Source organism: Poecilia mexicana, unplaced genomic scaffold (assembly GCF_051168715.1).
Source record: "Poecilia mexicana isolate PSO_F unplaced genomic scaffold, ASM5116871v1 scaffold_7, whole genome shotgun sequence".
In the NCBI taxonomy this organism is placed as follows: domain Eukaryota; kingdom Metazoa; phylum Chordata; class Actinopteri; order Cyprinodontiformes; family Poeciliidae; genus Poecilia; species Poecilia mexicana.
The window spans coordinates 24,902,041-24,920,857 of record NW_028263376.1 but is presented as its reverse complement, the minus strand read 5'-3'; the positions used below and the strand labels follow the sequence as shown (position 1 = coordinate 24,920,857).

Sequence of the window (18,817 nt, the reverse complement as noted above, 5' to 3'; positions counted from 1 at the left end):
AATCACATCTTCCTGTTAGTATAATGTTCTTCCTTCTGTTAGTTTTATGCCAGATGTAATGGGATTGACACCTTCTAAAGAGTTACACTTTTTTTTACCACTCTTTCTCAAATATTTTCTAAAACACTGAATGTGTAATACACAAATATCTGGAGGAAAACATATTAAAAATGACGTCAGCATTCCTTCTTCCAACATTTATGTAAGAATAAACAACAACAACAAAAAAATAATAATAATTGCACCGAGTTTGCAGGGTTAGATCTTCTTTTGGCAGGGTGACCAAAGAAAAACTTAAATGTTTGTTTTTTTTTTTTGTTTTCCTCTCTCTGCGTATTTTTAAGATAGCTTTAAAGTAGTCAATGATTGATTTTACTTGATTACGGGTTTCGATACAGTCTAAAAAAAAACCCAGTTCATGTCAGACGGATTTCCTGGGGCCTTGAGATATGGGATGAATTAGAAACAAACAAACAAACAAACCAGACGGCATCAGACAGAGCGCTGTGTCCTTATCCTATCCGCTATCATTCCCATTGATATCAGGTCAAGGACGTAATCAACGCATCCTTGTCGTGACGCTTTGTGGCTGAGGGCTGCTGCTGATGCTGTGCGCGCACAGCACAGGGAACTCCCCTCAGCCAATCACGTCAGTCGGCCGGCAGCACGAGGAGGCGGGGGTAGAGCGTCCGCCACAGCTAACGGACCGTCGAGTGGAGCGGATCACATTCTCCGAGCCGTCGAACCACGGCACCTCGCAGAACAGGGATTATGGACTTCTAACCGAGCTGCTGAATCAAATAATCATACAAATAATTTCCCCTTAGGCGTAGTATCATTTTTCATTTAAGGGGTTATCCATGAGATTCTTCAGGCTTACCTTTAAGTGCTTCGTCGACTGCTTTTGAATCTCCTCCTTGTCAACGGCTCAACTGACCGCGACGCTTTGTGACATTTTTTCCATCTCTTTCGGCTGAGCTGAGGGGTTCCAACGTGTGATATTTAAAAAAAAAACAGAATCTTTTTTTTTTATTATTTCAGAGAGAAGAAATAACAAACTCAAATAACAACAAGAACAATTGGAGCAGTGTAGCCTACATTGTGGCTACATCTCTCTGTCTCCCCCTCTGAGCCAGCCGGGTACGTTTTTTTCAAACAAACAGATATTCTTAAAAAAACTTGAAAGCTTCCCCTGCAATAACAAAAACTACCAGCTTCTTTCTTCACTTAACATGTCACCTGAGCTGGAAGAGAACAGCCAAGGTAAGGGACATCCTGTTTAATGTTATTTTTAACTTTACAGCTGATTAAACATTTAGCAGACATTTCAACACCTTTAGATAAATGAATACATCGCTGTTTTCACGTTATTCACCAGGGATCAGACACAACAACTGAACTCTACCAGCTTCTGCCTTTATTGCTTAATGCATCATGAGACATGACAATAAATATGGCACATGCAGCCTCCAGTCATACTGAAACTGAACAGTTACCCTCTGAAAGGAGAATTCACTTTATTTCCAATGAAAATCCTGTGTACTTTGTTCCTCAGCTTGGTAAGGCTGATCTTTCTGTTATGCTGGGTCCTTTTTAGCGACATCTATAGAATATATATATATATATATATATATATATATATATATATATATATATATATATATATATATATATATATATATATATATACTATCCTGTCTCATTGTATTCTCCACCAGGCTGCTGATTTATTTTTAATTAACAATACGCCACGCAGCTCTTCCTCACATGAATCATCTCAAACCAAAGACATCGTCTTTCCACGCTGATGCCTGAATAATTTCTCCCAATTTGTTCTTCCCTCCTCATCCGTATACACACGCGCACACACACCCTTTAAACTGCTCTGATCTGGATTCATCTGCCCCGCTTTGCATCCATCTCAGGGCGTCTGACTCCTCATATCCTGGAATGCCACTGGTGAAAAGTGACGTGGCCTCACCCTTATTTAGTGGGTTATGTAAAACAGAGGAAACAAAAGCTTTATGAGTAACAGAAGAGCTGCGCCGAGGTGGCTCTGCTGGGCTTGTGTGCTGCAGCACACCAATCACGCCGCTTGTGAGACGCAGACAGAGAATGAACATCGGGGGAGGGATCAGTGATCACAGTACACTCCAACACAGTACCGGTAGCTTCGAAATATAAAATTGCAAGACACAGAAGGTTTGTGACGAGATGTGCTTATGAATGGGAATCAAGCCTCTTTAGTTCCCATTCATTGTATGTGTGGTCTCAGAGACAGTGGGTCATCTGTGATGATGTAGAATGTGTCACAGTCTCCTTTGCTGGTTTATTCAGGTCTGGCTCTCATACAGATCCATTTCAGATCCATTCATTGCTTCACCTCACCCCATCTCCCTTTCCTTTGTCATCTGACCCCTCTCTCTGTGTTCAGATGAAATCAGTGTCTCCCAGACGGAGGCAGGGGCCCTGTCCGAGGAGGAGAGCGGGGGGTCAGCTCGCCCGCTGGTGCCGGTGCTTGGTGCCGACCTGGGGTGTGGAGAGGGTGTTGGGGCTGGCCCGCCGCAGACCCAGGACGGGGCCGCAGCAGGGACTGGGAACGGGGCCGTGGCGGGACAGGAAGGAGAGCGAGAGACCTGGACCAGACAGATGGACTTCATCATGTCCTGCGTGGGATTCGCTGTGGGCTTGGGCAACGTGTGGCGGTTCCCTTATCTCTGCTACAAGAACGGAGGAGGTGAGCTTCAAAGGCCGCTCTAGGTCTCTGCTTTGAGCGCACACAGACATGCACACTGAAAATACAGACATGGTAAGACTTTCTTGAGCATGTCTGATGCTCAGCACTGTCTTTCAGAAACTTTGAAGTAGCTTGAGATTTAGAAATGCTCATAAAAACAGGATGATGTTACATAGTATTTAATTTAATTTAACATTTTTGCACCAATCGGCATGAGCAAGTCTTTGAGTCAGGTCAAATACATTTATGCAAAAAAGATCTAGACACTCACATTTCTGTTTTCACTATAAAACACGTCTAGAAATGACATGGTTGTTAGCTGAAGGTTTGTTACTGAGTTATGTAATAATCAGATTATGATTCGGACCCTATGCATCATTTATACACAGGAACAAATGAGGATAATGTCATTTCTTTATTTTCTCACTACCTCTACCAAAAAAACCAACAGCACATTTTTTTTGTTCTAGGATTAGGAGGTTTTCTTTTTGTTTTTTGTTTTTTCATTTAATAAATTAGGTTAATCTGAAGACAAAATATCCTCTAAACATCAGTCTTTCAAAAAGAAATAAAATTTAACTCATCCACAATCAAAAATGTCAACTCACACATAAAAACATCAGAAATTGGCACAGATCAGTGAAGGCCTGATCTCTAATTAAATGTTATAGAATAAAAAGCTTTTCAAAATTTGATTGCTCACATGTTTCTCCAGTTGGTCTAGGACCATTTAAAGGAAGAAAATCAGGAAGCTAAATGTGGTATCTATCAAAGTGTTTTATGAAAGGACACAGAGTTAATTTACCCGATTATTAATATGACATGTTGAGAGTTCTCACCCACACAGAGCTGTATAATATAAAATACAGGCCTGCTGCTAGAAAAAAATATATATTAGATCACGCTGTTAATCGTTTCACTTATATTTATATCATGTTGTAGTGACTTATGTGTTTTTTCCACATAAATTGATTATTTAAAATGAAAATTAGTTTATATTCAATGAATTACAGGAATACTTTGCAAGGGAAAATAAAGACTGTTTTTCATTTTTATCAGTAAATCCACTTCAAACTAATAAATGATCAGGTGTAGAACTGAAAATGTTAAAATTTCCCTCATGATCTCCATCTGTGTTTGGTCCGTTCAAAGTGTTTGTACGTGTGCTTTCTGTTCAGTTCAGCTGAAATACAACCACAAGGAAACAAGCAATGCAAATTAAACTCACTTTGATTAAAGATAGTCATACTTTTGATAAAGCGTCCAGCGGGGTGCTGTACACGGAAAATGCAGCACCTTGCATTCCACCAACTTATTCAGCAGTTTCTGCCCCGTGTGTTTCCCTAATGAGAATCAACTCCTCAGTGCAATTAACACAATTCCTGATGAGCCTTGTCATCATCTGATCTGCATAGCTTTCTTCCATAAGAGTTCGACATTAGCTTGTTAACCATTTGGATTGAAGGTCATTCCACAGTTATGAGTTAAAGTGCACTCGCTTTGAGTTCTGGGGCTTTGCATATTTAACACATTTCTTGAATTTTTGGGTTGTGATAGGCTTTACACAGAACACATTTTTGTTTCATCTTTCTGTAATTAGTATTGACATGGTGGAATCTATGGTATGTCGACTGAATACTTAAGGTGAATTAAAAACCCTTTCAACAGTAGATTATTTAAAACCCTAGAATCGATTTAGACACAATTCTGTTTGTTCCAGAGTTTCTTTTTTTTACTATGGAGTGATTCAAATATCTTTATTTTGGTAGGTATTCAGTTGGTTTGCACAGCCTTGTGGGATCATCTGGTCCGTTATCAGTTTGAGTTTAAAAATTTTGGAATTCCATCTGCCTGACTTCTCCTTTGTGTCTGCCATCGCCAACCGTCTGTTTTGTGTTGGTGAGGAACTGACATAAACAAAGAAGGAATTGAATGCAGGCCCTGAATGCTTCCCTGATCTGTTACATAAATAAACAAATGCTGACCTCTTCAGCGCTTCTCAAGTACAACAAAACATCCATAATAGAGTGAAACCACCCAGAATTATTCATATCGCTGGTAGAGTTCGGTTAATGTCTTTTTTCTTCTAGATGGAAGTAATACGAGTGTTTTGGGGTGACCCAGCCGGAATCCTATCTTGAATTTGATAAAGAATCTGGAGCTAAATATTAGGGTGATAGCAAGGAGGCCTTCCAGCTTCAAAGACTTGGAGGTCATCACCAAAGATAAATAATCAAAATAGCAGTAGAAACATGCAAAAAGCCGGTCACCAGTTTTAAGAAGGTTTTACTATAACACCAAATAAAGATTTTTCAACTGATTCTTGGGAAGTGTATGCAAAAATTCAACATGCTGTTTTATTCAAATGCAAATAAAAAACTTTTACTTATATAGTGATGTAGCTTTTGTTGGGCTTTATTATCTTTTGTGAGATGCTTGCCCCCTTTCCTAACAGAAACAAACTTCTCAGTTGAATGAAAATAATTTCTAATCTAAAATGACCCTGGAGCATCAATAATCTTTAGTATAAGTGTAGGTCCAATGACTTAGAGTCATTTTAATGACAAAATACTGTCAAAACTAGAGATTTACAATACATGTCATGTCATCTATGTCATACTTGTAGAGGCATACCTAAAACAGTGAAAATGCTAAGCATATGTATCAAAAGTTGTTTAATACATTGGCTAAGCAAATCTCTTGCTCATTATTCAAGCTTTTAGCAAGTAGAAATGATTTTGGTAACCGTAACCAGATCTGTAGTAAAGAGAAGGTTTAGTCCATTTCAAGTCAAAAAGTGAGGTTATATAACTTTCCTATTGTGTACGTAAATTGGATTTTCATGAAAAAGAAGACTCAGTAACTGAAGCTTTATCTGTAAGTGCACTTCACACAGTACGTATGGTTTGTTGCCAACATGGTGAGCCACAGTCCTGTAAGGGCAGGTCTAGAAAGGCCTGCGTGCCTTTGAACACGTAGCTCTAAAGCTCAGCCTCCACGTGATTCTTTATTTATTATAGCCAGCCGCTACTTAACGGTTGGGCTTAGAACAAATAGTCCAGCTGCGTTTGTCCTGCTTTCGTTTCCCTATCACGCCTTCGATCGAGATTATGTCAGGTTGGTAAAGTAAGTCACTTTGCCCAAGAGTTACCTCACCTCACTATGACTTTTGCCCTTGATTTTTCTTTATTGCTGCCCTACCCACTTTTCAGTTTCTTTTTACGAGGTGCTTCATTGAAATAAAGCTGAGTGTGTGATAACACCGCCCTCCCTCGTGTATGTGTGTGTGTCTTGTGACCAGTAACGCTGATACCCACCTACTGGTATCATATAACAATACTCAGCCTCACACAGTGCGCCCCCTGCGCGCCTATCCTGCAGTCCTGATGCGTACAGAGGTGTTCTCTTCCAGCATAGGGAGGCGTATGGATGTGTTACGTAATAGCCCGTCCATTCGTCCTCTCGGCGTCAGCACGTTCTCATCTGCGACAGTTGCTGCGCCCTTGACCAACTCGAGGGCGGAGCGACAATTTGATCAATTACATTTCGTTGTACAGCAAAAGTCTCCTCCAACACCTGTTTGTAAATGAAGCAAAAAAGCCGCCTGCGTGAAACACTAAAAGACTAAACCAGTGTAAAATTATGTAAGTAATCCCCTACAAATCAGATGTTTCTCTGTAAATCAGCCAATGTGTCTCGTCCTCTTCGGATTACACAGGATTTATTTAAGCCTGTCAGAAGCCTGCGACTTGATAATTTGAACAATATGTTGAGATATGTCAGCGCAGGCTTCTGTGTCTTTCTCTCTCCTGCTCTCCCAACCCTTTTCTCTCTTTGACTCGCAAATGTTTCCTTATTTGGCTAGAGCTCCCTTCTCTCAGAGAAACGGCATTTAAAAAAGAAAGAGGCTGTCAAGTGACAGAGCAAAGTCGTTGCTTCGGTGTGTGATATTTATTTTGTTGCTCTCTGTCAGAGCTCCGTAGCGCTGTCCCAGTTCCCTGCCTGCCTCTCATGTAATCTATCCATCTTTCCCTCCTTTCTTCTCGGCCTCTTTCTGCTCTGCGTCATCGCCATCATGTGACTCCCTCCCATCTGCGCACTATGTTGGCATCGCTCGCCTCTGTTATTAACAAAACCAAGTGGTTGAAATTCCATTCAGTGATTTGAATGGCTCATGCCACATTTCTGTGGGTTTCTCCCCCCTTCCGCTGATCAGCTCACACTTGTGCTGCAGTATAAGAATCCAAAAAGAGGGATTAGCACAACGCAGAAAGCCATTAGCGCAACCAAGTTCTACATGTCTCGGCTTCCTGTCGATTGTCCTCGTATCGTCTCCTTTTTCTGCCTTGTCACCTTGCAGCTTCCAAGTCAAAGTCTGATACCGTACTCTACTAATGTGTCAAAAACACTTGTGAAAAAGGGAAACATTGTGGTTATTTCACACAGAACATCTGGTCTGTCCTCCATGGATTTCACATATTTTGTCTTTTCTTACCTCTTAACTCCAAGTTGTCCCTAAAACCTTAAACCTGGTTTTTACTTTTAGCATTAGACTTTGTTTCTGCCAATGCGCCTGTCTTTCCTACAATTTGTATTTCTTTGGAGTAGAAAATGAAAACACTTTCCCAATCTCTGATATATAATAATACAGACATAAATAAATAATTTCTTACTGGTGTCTTGTTGCATTTTTTTTTTCAAAACTTTGGCCTGCCAAAACTAGTTTCTGCCAACTTCCAATTTCTCTTTATCATCTTCAGCAACTTAACAGCGATCAAAAGAAAATACTTATTTCTAGCCTTCCTGCTTTGAATTCCCAATATGTAATTATATTAGGAACAGAGATGAGAGCAGACACTGTAAAGCGATGTGTTGCTCATAAAAAAAAAATAAAAAAAAACACCAAATATTTTGGGTGTGACATTGGAAACATTCTTTATCATTGTATGCTTGTGATTAGCTTTGCTAACTATAAATATAAGTTCCTGTGTGTGTATTCCCTAGATCAGGGGTGCCCAAGTCCAGTCCTCGAGAGCCACCATCCTGCAACTTTCAGATGCTTCCCTGCTTCAACACACCTGAATCAAATGAATGGCTCGTTATCAGGCCTCTGTAGAGCTGATCCCGGTCTGTTGGAGTAAGGATGCTTCTAAAACTTGCAGGATGGTAGCTCTCGAGGACTGGACTTGGGCACCCCTGCCCTAGATAGTGTAGACCAGTGGTCTCAAACTGCATATCTCAAGGTTGCAGAGTCCTGCAACTTTTAGATGAGTCCCTTGTCCTTCACACTTGGATTAAACAATAGACCTTCCTCACTAGCATGCAGTCTGGCTCTACAGAGCTCTGCTAATGAGCTAATACTGGAGCCAGATGTGCTGAAGCAGAGAGACGCCTAAAAGTTCCAGGACTCCGGCCCTTCAGACATGCACTGATGTAGATCCTCACTTTAACTCTGTGGTTTCCAAAGGACTGCTAATAGTTCCAAATCCAGCACGTTTACTAAAACACAGAGGTTAAAAGCTCAAAAAATAAAACATGAACTTTGCGCTACAATTAATTGTTCTGGTAACTACTGAACTTAGCTGTGGGTCAGTGTACTGCTTTGTTTCCCAAAGGTGACTACAAATTGACATGCTGTTACAGGCGGGTCCTTTTTGCACCTAAAATCAACGGGCGGTACAGAAAAAAGGAGATGCATTAAATAGTCTGCGTGAATTTGTGTTTTTCAGGGGTTTTCCTAATCCCCTACTTGCTGATCGTGTTCATTGGGGGAATCCCTGTCTTCTTCCTGGAGATCGCACTGGGCCAGTTCATGAAGCAAGGAGGAGTCTCTGCGTGGAACATTGCTCCGCTTTTTAAGGGTAAATACTTCTCAGTAATTCTCTGGTGAAGTCTGATACTCAGTTCTGCTGAGGGAATCAAACGCTTTCCTCTCTTCTCTAGGTCTGGGACTAGCATCGATGGTGATTGTGTTTTTCTGTAATACCTACTACATCATGATACTGGTGTGGGGCCTCTACTATTTCTTCCACTCTTTCACTGACCCACTGCCGTGGGCCACCTGCGGACACCCTTGGAACACCCCCAACTGCACACAGGACTTCCGACGCGCCTGCCACAACCGCAGCGCTCTGCCGACGCCTGCTGCCTCCCCCTCCAACCTCTCGTCCACCCTGCCCCCGCTGAACCTGACCTCCCTTCTCCTGATCAATAACAGCTGCATGGAGGCTGAGGGTCTGCGCTCCCCGGTCATCGAGTTCTGGGAGTAGGTTTAGATCCCTTCACTTGAGCGTGACGAAATTTAGAAACTGAAGCCAAACAAAGACATGAACAAAGTTACAGTTTCCTCGTTTGAAATTCGTTTTGTATATTTGATGTCGCTGTGTTTTTCTCAATTTGCAAGCCAAACTAGTAATTTGATTTGGAAAAACACAGCTCAGTTCAATCACAGCATTTAAGTTGTTTCACTGTGAATATACTTTTGAAATCTTTCTGTTTTGTTTATTTGCCTAATTTAGCCCCGAATCAGTCTCCTGCTTTCCTTTCCAGACGTAAAGTGCTCCGTCTCTCTGGAGGCCTGCATGAACCCGGCGTGATCTGCTATGAGATGGTGCTGTGTCTCATAGCCACCTGGGTCATCGTTTACTTCTGCATATGGAAAGGAGTGAAATCTACTGGCAAGGTAATGTCTTATGTAGAGGCAAAATGCTAACACCTACCTAGCATCACGTGTCATTATTTAGGTTTTCATAAACCAGATTATTATTTATAGCCTCATTGGCAGGCTGTATGAAAGGCACACACAAACATTTGCTGGGAATGCGAAAGGGAAAGTAACTGCAGCGTTTTTTCCCTTCTCAGCTCCAAATCAGCTTTAGCATAGAGGAGGGCTCTGGACTGAAATGAAAGAACTTCCTTAGAATGCTTCCCTATTTCTGAAAGTCTTTAAAACATTTGATGATCCCCAAGTATTTCTTAGAATGTAATCTGAGCAAACACTTAGCTACTTCTTGTTTTTATTTTCTTCAAAACGTTGCCATAAATCTTCATTTTGTAACATGTAGAAATGTAAATTCTTGTGACTCCCACAGCAGCTAAAGCTTATAGAGGGAGAGTAAAAATAATGAATCAGATTGAACCGACCTGCTGTAAGCTGCTTATTGCCTTTCCACTATGTACATGTTTGCAAGCTCAAAGGGGGCTTTTCCTGCCCATGTTTACCTCAGACCAAGACAAACTGTGCTCTTTCACTATTTTACTCCCGCCAGACTCACACTTTTACATGGTGACTGGGAGCGGCCTCCTTATAATAACTTGACACAGAGAACTTTCAGAAAAGGTGTACCGAAACACCCACTGTTGCAGGGAGTGTCCGTGTTTTCTGGGTTTCCATCAACAGGCCACCTTTTCTTCTCAGTAACCCGCCAGAGTCCCTTACACATCTCCTAAAGGAAGTGCGTAATCTGCTTCTGCTTGTGCTTTGAGTATTTGCAAAAGCAGGTAATCACCCATGTGAAGTGACAAGAACCATTCTACAATAGCTCAAAGGAATTGAACCAAATTAACTCTATCCTTTATATTTTTTTAAGTTTCAAAAGTTTTCAAAACCTTTAAATATTTCCACATTTTGCCATGCTGAAATCTTTTAGTACTAGAGCAACATAGTGAAGTGGAAAGATAATAGAACATTGTTTAACCGCTGAGAAAAGTGTGCTGTTTATTTGCAGTTAGCCTCCTTTTCTTGGGCATCTCTAAATAAAATCTTGTTCAACAAGCTACACCTAAGTACTAATCAAAGTCATGTAGTATTAGGACTTCCTTGCACATCAGCAATCAAAAATCAATTAGTGTCAGATTGTAAAGAAGTGCACCTGAAGCTCTTTTTTTTTATGTGCGATTTGTTTAGGTTGTGTACTTCACAGCTCTGTTCCCCTACTTGGTTCTGGTGGTTCTTCTGGCTCATGGAGTCAGCCTACCTGGAGCTCTGGATGGAATTGTTTACTACCTAAAACCAGACTGGTCCAAACTGGGAGAAGCACAGGTAACATTCTTCCATTACACGCTTTTTTCTGTTTTACTGTCCAGAAACCAAGTAATATAAAAGAGTTTGAACAAACACAGACTTCTTAATGAATGGATCAGGATCGTTGGAAATAGTCTTTTAATTTTCCATGATAGGTGTGGATTGATGCTGGCACTCAGATTTTCTTCTCCTATGCCATCGGACTTGGTGCCCTAACTGCACTGGGCAGCTACAACCGCTTCCATAACAACTGTTACCAGTGAGTTTTTACACGGCATAAAATCCAGACACTGCTGATTCTGAAAAGAGGACACTTTGAAAAAGAAGTGATGACCTTACTTTTCCTCCCAATTCACTCTCATTTGGTCTTCCAGTGTCTTATTACGTAATGTGTCCACTGTTCTATGGGTGTTATAAATACTAAACTTGGTAATGCGTTCGAAGAATAAATGAAATGCAAAATGCTATTGGGCAGACTGCTCCAACTTAAAGAATATTTCTCCTATAGTTTTCCTGAAAGTGTGCGTAAAGTTCTGTCCAAATATGGCTTCATTTTGGTTTGCTGCATGCGCTGTCACATGTTTCAGCAACGTTTGTGACATTGAGCAATAGTTGCATAATTCTGCAATAGTAGTGTGGACCTCTGTGGTAAATCTCACAACACAGCCTGCACATTTGGAATGCTCATAAAAAAGGGATTTCATAAATATTTTGCTGGTAGACATTTTCTTTTCTTCTTTAACCGTAGTTGGAAGTTACAAGATCATGTTCTGTTATGGTAAATGTTAGCTCTCACACATGCAACAGGTCAGGAAACGCAGTGTTTTTGAAAACTTTTCTATCTGCGTTGAACTTTTTCACATTTTTCACTTTGGAATAACAAACTTTATAGTATTTATTGTGATGTCAACTAAACAATGCAAATAAAGGTGAATAGTAATGAAAGAAAAATAAATATGTTTTTTTTTGTCACGTTTACAGATAGAAATAAAAAAACTGTGGTGTGCATTTATTTTTAGCCTTCCTGACTCCATCGAGTGTAGAATCACCTCATGCTGCTATCACAGCTGCAAGTCTTTGTATCTCTCCACCACCACTGCTCATGTAAAGACTAAAACGTTCCCCAATTATTTTGTGCTCAGGTTCAGTAAGATTTATGGAGAACCTGTCTTTGAACAGCAATTTTAACATTTTCCCACAGATTCTCAGTTTAGGTTTGAACTGTGACTTTCTAGCACACAAATACACTTTGGTCTAAATCATTGCATTATAGCTCTGGCTCGGTGTTTAGTTTACTTGTGCTGGATGGTGAACTGAGTCTCAGGTGATTAAGAGCCTCTAACAGGTTTTTGTTCAAGGATTATCCTGAAGTTAGCTTAATCCATCTTTTCTTCAGCTCTGTATCTGTTTTTCCTCACATCATAATACTGCCACTACCAACTTTTAACAGTGGCAATGATGTATTCAGGTTGATGAGCAGTGGCCCTTTTTTTTTTTTTTTTTGCCTCACCCTGAGTTACACATGCAGGTCATTACATTCTCTTACAAAGCCCTGGGGTCTTCAAAGGACACTTGGGTCTATTCTTACTCACAACTAATGTATGTTTGCTATTTGAGTGATTTCTGAAAGCAGTTGGTTGCACAGGATTTCCTTTATGAAAAGTCAGCTAAATATAATGCAAAGAAATTTGAAGAAACTTTCTTCCTCTTCACAATTATGCACTGCTCTGTCTTGTTCTGTCACATCAAATTGCCATGAAGGACACTGCAATCCCTAATTGCAATAGGGCATAATGTGAAAAAGTTCAATAGGTACACATGCCTTTCCAGGCAACAGCTTTCTTTAATGGTATGTTTGCCATGGTGCTTCAAAAATAACGCTCTATCGACCTGTTAACAGTGTTGTTCGGAACCATTTGACAGGGTACCTTGAAAATGAACACATTAGCCGTAATGACTGGAAGGCAGCTGCTGTTCAAACTATTTTAATGCCGTCTTTTCGTTAATAAGAAATAAAGCAATCAATTTCCCTGAACTGAGCTCCATTTGGTTTCAAAGAATTTTCTTTCGTCCTTGTTTGAATGCTGTGCTGTAATAAATCGGGATTACGGCACACATTCTCAGACAGTCTCTACTCAGAGGGATTCAAGGTGTTTGCTTCTGTTTGTTTACAGGAAAAAGTCACAGAAGCGCTTGTGGAAAGAGCAAAAAAAAAAAAAAAAAAAAAACGCACTGGGGAAGGAAAATTGATTCCTAGAGGCTGTTGACATTTTCCCATAGAGGAGGGTGCTCATGAACATTACCATGAAACAATATTACAGCAACCAGTGCAGATGTTGTTTATACATTCCTCATATCCGAGTGGAGTTGTGCTACTGTAGACCTCAATACAGTTGGACTTATAGTTGCGTAGAAGTCCAAAAACAGACACGTTTTTTTAGATTCTGAAGTGTACCTCAGTGTTTCCAACAGAGAGCATACTCCAGCATGAGTCACTTAACTCACATGACTGCTTCTAATAGCACACAAACTGGAAATATAGATTTGAAGTGCAACTTATCTGGCAGTCGGAGGCATTAGCTCTCCTTGCTACATGCCATCTAAGACAGCTATGTATTTCAGAGAAATTGCTATTGATCTCTAATTTACCATCCCAGGCTATCTCCTCTTTGCTTGGGTCTGTCTTGAGTGTGTTACATAAGCCTACGTTACGTCATATGCTCTGACATATTTTCCCCACGTTTTTTTTTCTTTGTGTAATTGTTTTTTGTTGTTTTTTTTTTTGCATTTCCCTGCAGGGATGCATTTGTCCTGGCTCTTATCAACAGTGGAACCAGTTTTTTTGCTGGCTTCGTTGTGTTCTCTGCTCTGGGCTTCATGGCTGCAGAACAGGGAGTAGACATCAGTAAGGTGGCTGAGAGTGGTGAGTCCACCTCATCAGTTATGAGTCACTCTCAGTATCGAAGGGTTTTGTCATTCTAACTGTGTTTCTCTGTGTGCAGGCCCAGGCCTGGCTTTCATAGCTTACCCCAAGGCTGTGACTCTGATGCCTCTGGCACCGCTTTGGGCAGCGCTGTTTTTCTTCATGTTACTCGTACTGGGCCTGGACAGTCAGGTAATGCTGAGACTTGACCTTGGTGAAAGACGCTAGCTCAGAGGGAACTGAGTTCAACGTCTTATCCTGACACTGCGACTCTATTTAAATTTAAAGTGCATCCAGTTTGAAACGTTTGCACAAATGCACCACAGATATAATTGTCGTAGTAATTCTGCGACTTTAAGGAAGACTTTAAGCTATTCTTGATCCAGGGTGGAATTATTGGAAACATTCAGCTTCAGGGAGTTTTAAAAACAAAAGCTGGGTGTCAATTCACAATTCACTGTTAATTTAACAGTGAATTTTCTCCAGTTTTTCTCCAATTCACACAATTATGTGACTGCTAAATTATACAGTCAAAGGTGTCTATGTTGTGGTGACAAAAAGCTTTTATCCTCTTACAGATTTATTCTGATTCTCCTTTTATATCCACAGTTAAAGGTTTCAAATGATGAGTAGTTCAGTATCAGACAATAATGACTAAGGTTAAAAGATACATGTTTGAAATGATGATTTAGTATAAATATATCTAGACTAACCTGGCCCAAGTGACACCATGTCCATTATTAAGTTATGAAACCTGATTTCTGGTTGACCTGCAGAATCAAGAAATCCCTTACAGCTTAAAGTTGGCTAAAAGATCTCAGAACATCATTCCCTAATCTAAATAAGTTCAAAAACATATGAGAAATGAATTGAGGTTGTGTTTTGTATAATAATTTCACCCTGAAAAAACTTGGTTCAAGTGCATCCCCAAACGCACAAAAACATGCATGAATATGATTTAGGTATTAAAATCATTCATCCACAATGTAGCTCAGACACTTTTTTTATTTTCTGCCTTTTTCTGACTCACTTCCAAACGACTTAAACACACCACATCTACGGCGTTTCTTTGCACCCTCTTTGCTATGTTCCTGTTTGAGCCAAGGCCTACATCTATTGTCTACCAGTCCGGAGATTTCTCAATGAAACTTCTGTCTGATTCACACAGAGAGTGTCTGTCTGCTCTCAGACCCATTCACTTACTCTCACTTTCCATTCTTGTCCTCATTTCTTGTCCTTTTGTTTTAGTTTTCTCTTTCTCCTTCTGCCAATGCCACGTTGCACAAGAACGTGCTGCAAGTTTGATGTTCTATTTTGAAAGCCAAACTATTTTCCTGCAAGCGTCCATAAATACATTGTTGCACGAGGAGACTGGAAAGGGATGCCATTCAAATCTCCAGTGTATAAAGCACTTTTTCAGTAAGATTGAACATCTGCGGTTTGACGGGAACACTGAGCAGTGAGCGGATTCATGCAGCAGTCTGTTAGAAACAAAGAACTCGGTGTTCGCTGTAACACTTCATATTAACTTCTTGATTAAAAAAAAAAAAAAAAAAGATGTTTTGAGTTTGAACCTGATGTTGTTGCTTCCAGACAGGCATGGGCTGGTTTGAGATTCTTACTAATTTCTCCTGAAGTTTATTAAATAGTGCTGTAACGTCATTTAAAAAAGCGCTTTATGCATAAAAAATGTAAACAAGATATATCACAAGCTAATTGATTTTACGTAATTCAGAAAAGCTGTTTTTATTCCTGCTGTTGCTTATGGTGCTTTTATAACACAATATAATATTTAATTATTGTATTTTGGGTTTGGATTGTTAGTAAAAGGTACTCCGCGCTACCTTACATTTAAAAGAATAAGTGACTAATTGCTGTAAACGAATCAGTAAAACATGCAAAATACAAAAAGATAATGAAAGCAGTGAAACATAGCCAGACAAAATAACTATTGGCATGAATAAAATAAAACCCAGTTGTTGATCAGTAAGCTAAAATATTCTGCTCAACTGGAACTAAAAGCCATAAAAATATATACAAAGTGAAAACCTTCAATAAACAACCTTTAAATTTAGCCTGCTGTCTTTTGCTGTTTGTGTATTGAAGCAGCCGTGGCTCTGAACACAGGGATAACAGCTGGCTAATTACTCAAGCTGTTTTCTTGGATAGAGCTATTTGTGGGCTTTAAAGAGACTGTAGTTTTACCTTGAGAGTGATGGGTGGCTCATTTAGTTTCCACACCATGAATGTATCTGTTCTTTTGGACTGGAGATATTTTCAGTCAGCTTTATTTGCCTGTTTTTCTTTGCAAGTGAGGGGAAAAGTACAGCCAGCGAACGCTCCAGTCACTTCAGCCCTTCCTTTGGCATCTCATTTAAAAACACTTCAATCTGTCGGGAGAGTCAGAACTTTTTTAGCAGTTTTGAAATTATAACTTTCTGATATCGTTATCTGACGAATGCCTTCCACAGGTAATAACGTAGAAAACTTCCAAACGCCTCTATGCCACTGTGTTGTCTACTAGATTCTCGTGAACTTTTCTCCTATCTTCTCTATTGTTCAGTTCGTAGGGGTGGAAGGCCTGATAACAGGACTCATGGACATGCTGCCTCCTAAATCTGCCCTTTCCTCATTGAGACGAGAAGTAGTTGCTGCCATCTGCTGCATCATCTGCTTCCTTATTGACTTGTCCATGGTCACAGAGGTACAGAAAGGGTTTTGAATGTATTTTTATTTTATTTTTTTATCATAACTTACTGTGATGGTAAGAAAGTTACATTAAAAGGTCATCATAAAGTTTCATTAAAATATTAAGAGCAGATTAATAATGTACTGGATAAAAGTAAATGAAGTAATTCAGTGAATAGATTCTGAATGCTCTTTCTGTTTTCCGTCAGGGAGGGATGTATGTGTTCCAAATTTTTGACTACTACTCCGCCAGCGGCATGACTTTGCTGTGGCAGGCCTTCTGGGAGTGTGTCGTGATCGCATGGGTTTATGGTGAGTTAATTCCTTGCAGCAGACTCAACAGAAACTACGCAGCTGGCCGGTTCAAAACGACGTCCTCGTGTCCCACTTCTCAGGCGCAGACCGTTTCATGGATGACGTGGCTCGTATGATTGGCTATCAGCCCTTACCCTACATGAAGTGGTGCTGGTCCTACATCACGCCTTTCGTCTGCGTGGTATGTGAGGCTTCGGACCCTTTCTATTTGACTTTGCCGGTTTGTATTAACCTAATGGGGTTTCATGTGTTTATGCAGGCAGTGTTCCTCTTCCACGTGGTGAACTACCAACCTCTCACCTACAACACGGTGTACACCTACCCTGTATGGGGAGAAGCACTTGGGTGGGCACTGGCTCTTTCTTCTATGCTCTGTATTCCTCTTACTGTTCTCTACAAGCTGCTGCGATGCAAAGGACCTCTGCGGGAGGTGAGATTATCTTTTTTTGGGACTTTCAGTTAATGATACATTTGAATAATTCTGGCTCTTTGGATATACAACAAGCTTGAACATTTTCCTGATTCAGAGCTTGTCGTGTTTTTATTGTCTTTCCCTCCTGCAGCGGTGGCAAAACCTAACTACCCCCATCTGGGGCAGACACCACCTGGAGTACTTGGCGCCAGAAAGCGAGGCCAAGCTGCTGCCCGCTGCAGAGACGAAGAGCACCCTCCTCTTTGAGAGTGTAATTTGACGACCTGAGCTTTGATCTCAGCAACACATGTCCACCAAAACATGCACAAACGCTACATTGGCCTTGTCTGAACTAAACACAAATCAGTAAAACACTTTACAATTTTTAAAACGTACAAAAAGGAAAAAAAAGAAAAGAAAAAAAAAAAAGATCCTGGGCAAATGGACCAAAGAAAACACTGGAGAAGAACTGAAACACACCTGCATTCATGAAGTCACGCCCTCTGCTCTGTTTCTTTCACTCTACCTCGCTGGCTTCCTGCTCTCTGTCCTTCCCTCCGTCCTCCTGCCTTCGTGCTGTCTCGTCCCTTTCTCGTATCGTGGGTGTTATCGTGTCTGCCATAGCTGCAGTGTCTCCCCTCTCTGCACCTTTCTGTCAGTATATATAAAGCCTCAGCCGGCCCTCAGTCAGCGAGGCATTTTGTTTCACATGAGGAGAAACCTCTGGTTAAAACTGTCGAGATGAGCTCTCATCATGTCTGCTAGTGAAATCCCACCGTCGTAGTGTGTATGCATGTAGCTGCATGTGTGCCCATGCCCTGTGTATCTGTACGTGCGTGGGCATTTGCATGTGTATGTAAGGGAGTGTGTGTGTGTGTGTGTGTGTGTGTGTGCACGCGTATGCGTGCGTGTGTGCGTGTGTGTGTGTGTTGGACCATGGCAGTGTTACCTTCAATTACATGTCACATTGCCTATGGACAGTAATTTCTGCCAGCTGTATTCACTTCATTAAGTGTACGAAAAATGACTTCCATTTGTTTTAAAAAATAAAAAAATAAATGAAAAGAAAGAAAATATATAATCACAACAAGACAATGCCTCACCATTTCCAGCTGTGTATTATAAACTAACTTAAGTATCTTGTGTATTGTAGTGTTGTGAATTAGTGTTATTTTTTGGGGGGGGGAGATTAATGAGGATTATTAACATGTTCAGAGAAGAGAGAAGCATCCAACTGAGCTGTGTACCAAGCACGAGAGAGAGTTGTTGGGATGGAACAGAGAGAAGCAATAAATGATCAGATGAAGACATGTACTGTGTTGTTAAGGGTCTTTATTTCTTTGTTTTCACTCACTAAAATGTACAATATATACACACAATACACAGGAAGCACAACTTCTTGGTTCAATTACCTCAAATGTCTGAATGGGGTAGTTTGGAAGTGGAGTTCAGTGGAATATGAGCCCTGCGATGTCAAACACATCATTTTCCTGGGCGTCTACCGGTTTAACAAGGTTGGTATTTTCCTTCAGAAGCTCCAGCATCAAATCCTCTAATTTTCTTCTACCATCTAAAATCTAAGATGATTAAACACCCATGCTAAGAAGCAACGTTTCCATGGAATACAAGGTCTTTTAATGTGGCAACAGGAAATAAAGTTATTTAAACCAATTCTGACTAAAAATATGTCTTTAATGCTTTCAACAGAAATATTTATGA

The 18,817-nt window shown here is 40.4% G+C and overlaps 1 protein-coding gene across 1 annotated transcript; it reads left to right on the top strand.

The window, feature by feature from the left end:
• Nucleotides 1-682: 682 nt before the first annotated feature.
• On the top strand, nt 683-18,412 carry LOC106918366 (sodium- and chloride-dependent creatine transporter 1). Its single transcript, XM_014988047.2, has 14 exons — nt 683-1,263; nt 2,435-2,737; nt 8,467-8,598; nt 8,681-9,002; nt 9,287-9,419; nt 10,644-10,778; nt 10,916-11,019; nt 13,559-13,683; nt 13,763-13,875; nt 16,247-16,387; nt 16,581-16,683; nt 16,767-16,867; nt 16,946-17,116; nt 17,250-18,412. The coding sequence occupies exons 1-14, from the start codon at nt 1,233-1,235 to the stop codon at nt 17,376-17,378; spliced, it is 2,043 nt and encodes a 680-aa protein (XP_014843533.1). The 5' UTR covers nt 683-1,232; the 3' UTR covers nt 17,379-18,412.
• The last annotated feature ends 405 nt before the right edge of the window (nt 18,413-18,817 follow it).

Bases quoted from the DNA above. Each gene is read 5' to 3' on its own strand.
- LOC106918366 (XM_014988047.2), top strand. From the start codon at position 1,233: ATGTCACCTGAGCTGGAAGAGAACAGCCAAG. The intron at 8,599-8,680 runs GTAAATACTTCT...TCTCTTCTCTAG, and splicing joins CATTGCTCCGCTTTTTAAGG to GTCTGGGACTAGCATCGATG. The intron at 17,117-17,249 runs GTGAGATTATCT...TCCCTCCTGCAG, and splicing joins GCAAAGGACCTCTGCGGGAG to CGGTGGCAAAACCTAACTAC.